Source organism: Echinops telfairi, unplaced genomic scaffold, assembly GCF_000313985.2.
Source record: "Echinops telfairi isolate 266 unplaced genomic scaffold, ASM31398v2 ScPeMD7_7416;HRSCAF=8454, whole genome shotgun sequence".
Classification (NCBI taxonomy): Eukaryota; Metazoa; Chordata; class Mammalia; order Afrosoricida; family Tenrecidae; genus Echinops; species Echinops telfairi.
Window position 1 is genome coordinate 3,417,408 of NW_022111316.1, and position 2,997 is coordinate 3,420,404.

At 39.1% G+C, this 2,997-nt stretch overlaps 1 protein-coding gene across 1 annotated transcript in view; it reads right to left on the reverse strand.

Moving 5' to 3' along the window:
• Positions 1-2,997, reverse strand: part of ZFP91 (ZFP91 zinc finger protein, atypical E3 ubiquitin ligase) — a gene marked incomplete at its 5' end in the record, with an annotated part of 27,465 nt that overhangs the window by 5,559 nt on the left and 18,909 nt on the right. Inside the window, 2 exons of the mRNA XM_045297054.1 lie at positions 696-810; positions 2,236-2,310. Of these exons, the coding sequence (XP_045152989.1) occupies positions 696-810; positions 2,236-2,310 (190 nt within the window). The remainder of the gene's footprint in view (positions 1-695; positions 811-2,235; positions 2,311-2,997) is intronic.

Here is a 2,997-nt window from a genome sequence, read left to right on the forward strand (position 1 = left end):
CACATGCAAACAAACAATCCAATGGACCGTATCACTGTCAGTCACTATCATCCTGAATCCAAAATAACTAGATGGTGCCAGGCTGCAGCAGCTAACTGCTCTGAATTAGAAGGTCCTGGAGAGAGTGGGAGAATATGTGGAACAAAACTCAAAATCATGAAAAAGAACAGGCTTCTGGAAAGGACAAAGACTGGGGAAACCCTCAAGACAACCCCTGTGGCTCAGTTTTCAGTGAAACCATACTAATGGTTTCCGTAATAATTGTGTGGTACATCAGCCACTTAATACAATAAGAACTGCATGCACCCACAATAAAATTCAGAGTTAGAGAAGAGGAGCAGAGATGGAGATAGGAAACCAGGGGAAGAAGCATAGGTGGTGGCACATTGAGGAGACTGTAACAGATGAGATGAAAGGAATATGAATTGTTGAATGTAAAAGTGATAATCTGCTTTGTAAACCTTCAACCAATTCACAATTTAAAAAAAAGTTCTTAAAGTCATCAATTAAGAGGTTTAAAAGCCTGACTTTCATACCTTTCTCTCATTCTAAACTGTACTCTTTGAAGATTTATAGTGCAATAAAAAGAGATCAATAGCAATGTGCACACACACACCTACTATACAGTGTATTCACCTATGACAAGTGTCATGTTTTAAAGCATCACCTGAAAAAAAAAAAAAAAAAAGCATTACCTGTATGATGTTTTGCATGCCGCAGAAGTTGTTTCTGGAGCCTGAAGAGCCGTCCACAGGAGGGATGGGGACATACGTACTTTTTCTTTAGCAAATGCTGATATTTAATGTGGTGCTAAAACAATAAAAGTAAAAAGCGTTACAAATAAGGTGACTTCTTTATAACTTTTTTTTTTTAATTTGCTAACTCGAAAGCACATAAGGAAAACCAATTATTTTTTTCTAAGTTTAGGAAGGCAGTACATGTTGACTGAGAACACAGGCTCTCCTGAAATATAGGCACCTAGGTTCCAATCTGGGTGTGCCATCCACCAGCAGTACAATCTTAGAGGTTATTACTATTAGGCGTGGAGCCATCCCACATGTACAACAAAGCAAAACACTGCCTGGCTTGGTGCCATCCTCACAGTGCTTGAGTTCACTGTTGCAGCTACTGTGTGTCAATCCACCTCAGTGATTTTTTTTTTTCTTGCTGACCCTCCTCATACTTTATCATGCATGATGTACTTTTCTAGTAACTGGTCTCTCCTAACAACATGTCCAAAGTAATCCTCGCCATCCTCACTACTAAGGAGCAATCTGGCTATACTTCTTCCAAGACAGATTTGTTTTTCTGAAAGTCTATTGTACTTTCAGTTTTTCAAATGCTTCCATTTTCTCTCCAGTCCACCCTATTATCTATCCAGCGTTCACAAGCATATGATGCCACTCAAAATGCCTTAGCTTTTGAGTGGCACACCATAGTCTTCAAAGTAACATCTTTGCGCCTAACACTTTTGCTCCTAAAAGAGGTCTTGTGATTTGTCCAATACAATGGGTTATTTCATATGACTGGCTGCTTTAATGAGCAGTGACTATGGATCCTAGCAAAATGAAATCTTTGACAGCTTTTGATATTTTCGTCATTTATCATGAAGTTGTCTATTGTTCAAGTTGTGAGGATTTTTGTTTCCTTTACACCGAGTTGCAGAAAGGCTTTCAATTTCCATAAGGATTTAGTCTTAGAAACCCACAGGGACAATTCTACCATGTCCTACCAATGTTGCTATGAGTTGGAATCCACTCCATAGCAATGAGTTTGGTTTGGAGTTACAGAGGTATAATCCATACTGAAGACTGTTGTCTTAGATCAACAGTAAGCGCTTTAAGCCCTCTGTTTTCAGCAAGCCAGGTTGTGTCATCTGCATATCACAGGTTATTAGTGAGCCCTCCTTACTCCGCAGGAGCCCTGGTAGCATAGAGGATACACACTAGGCTGGGCTGTGGCCTGCAAGGTCAGCAGTTGCACAGCCCGCTGTGAGAGAGAAAGACCGGGCTTTCAATTCCCATGTCTCAGAATCTCACAGGGCAGTTCTACTCTGCACTACAGATTCGCTATGAGTCTGCATCAACTTGATGGCAGTGAGTTTCAGTTTGGTTTTGCTTTCATTCCTTACTCCAATCACAAAGCCCTATTCTTCATGTAGTCCAGCTTCTGTAATTCTTTGTACAGTATAAAGATTGAATAATTATGGTGAAAGCGCATAATATAAACTCATACCTTTCCTGTTTTTAGACCATTCAGTATCTCTCCTTGCTCTGTTGAAGTGACTGCCTCTTGGTCTATGTACAGGTTCTGCATAAACATAACTTGGTGTTTTGGAATTCCAATTCTTTGCAATGTTATCTTAAAAGACACGTACTTAAAATATTTGTATTGTCTAGCTCTAATTTGTTAAAACAAGTATAAAAACTGTCTCATTATGGTAATAAAGAGACCGTATGTTGTACATTTAGCTGACACTAAGTAAGAAGATAGGAAGTTATCATGAAAGAATTACAATAGCTAACATGATAGTAAATTATAAGATAGTCAGAATTTAAAAGTAATACCTAGACTGTCTCATATTGTTTTTTCAGCTAACCTAAACATAAAATAATTATTGCCTAAGGTTTGTTGTTAGGTGCCATGGCGTTGGTTCTGACTCATAGCAACTCTATGTACAACAGAAGGAAACACTGCCATCTGGGGTCACCCCCCAATTGTTATGTTTGAGTCCATTGTTGCAGCCACTGTGTCAACCTATCGTGTTGAAGGTTCTTCTCGTTTCATTGCCCCTCTACTTTACCAAGCATAATATCCTTTTCCAGAAACTTGTCTCTCCTGACATGTCCATAGTATGGTGCAAAGTCTTTCCATCCTTGCCCCAAGAGCTTTCTTCTGTCTGTTACTTTTTCCAAGATTTGTTTGGTGTTTTGGTAGCCCATGGTACTGTCTAAGCTTTAGTCATTACTTTTTCCAAGATTTGTTTGGTGTTTTGGT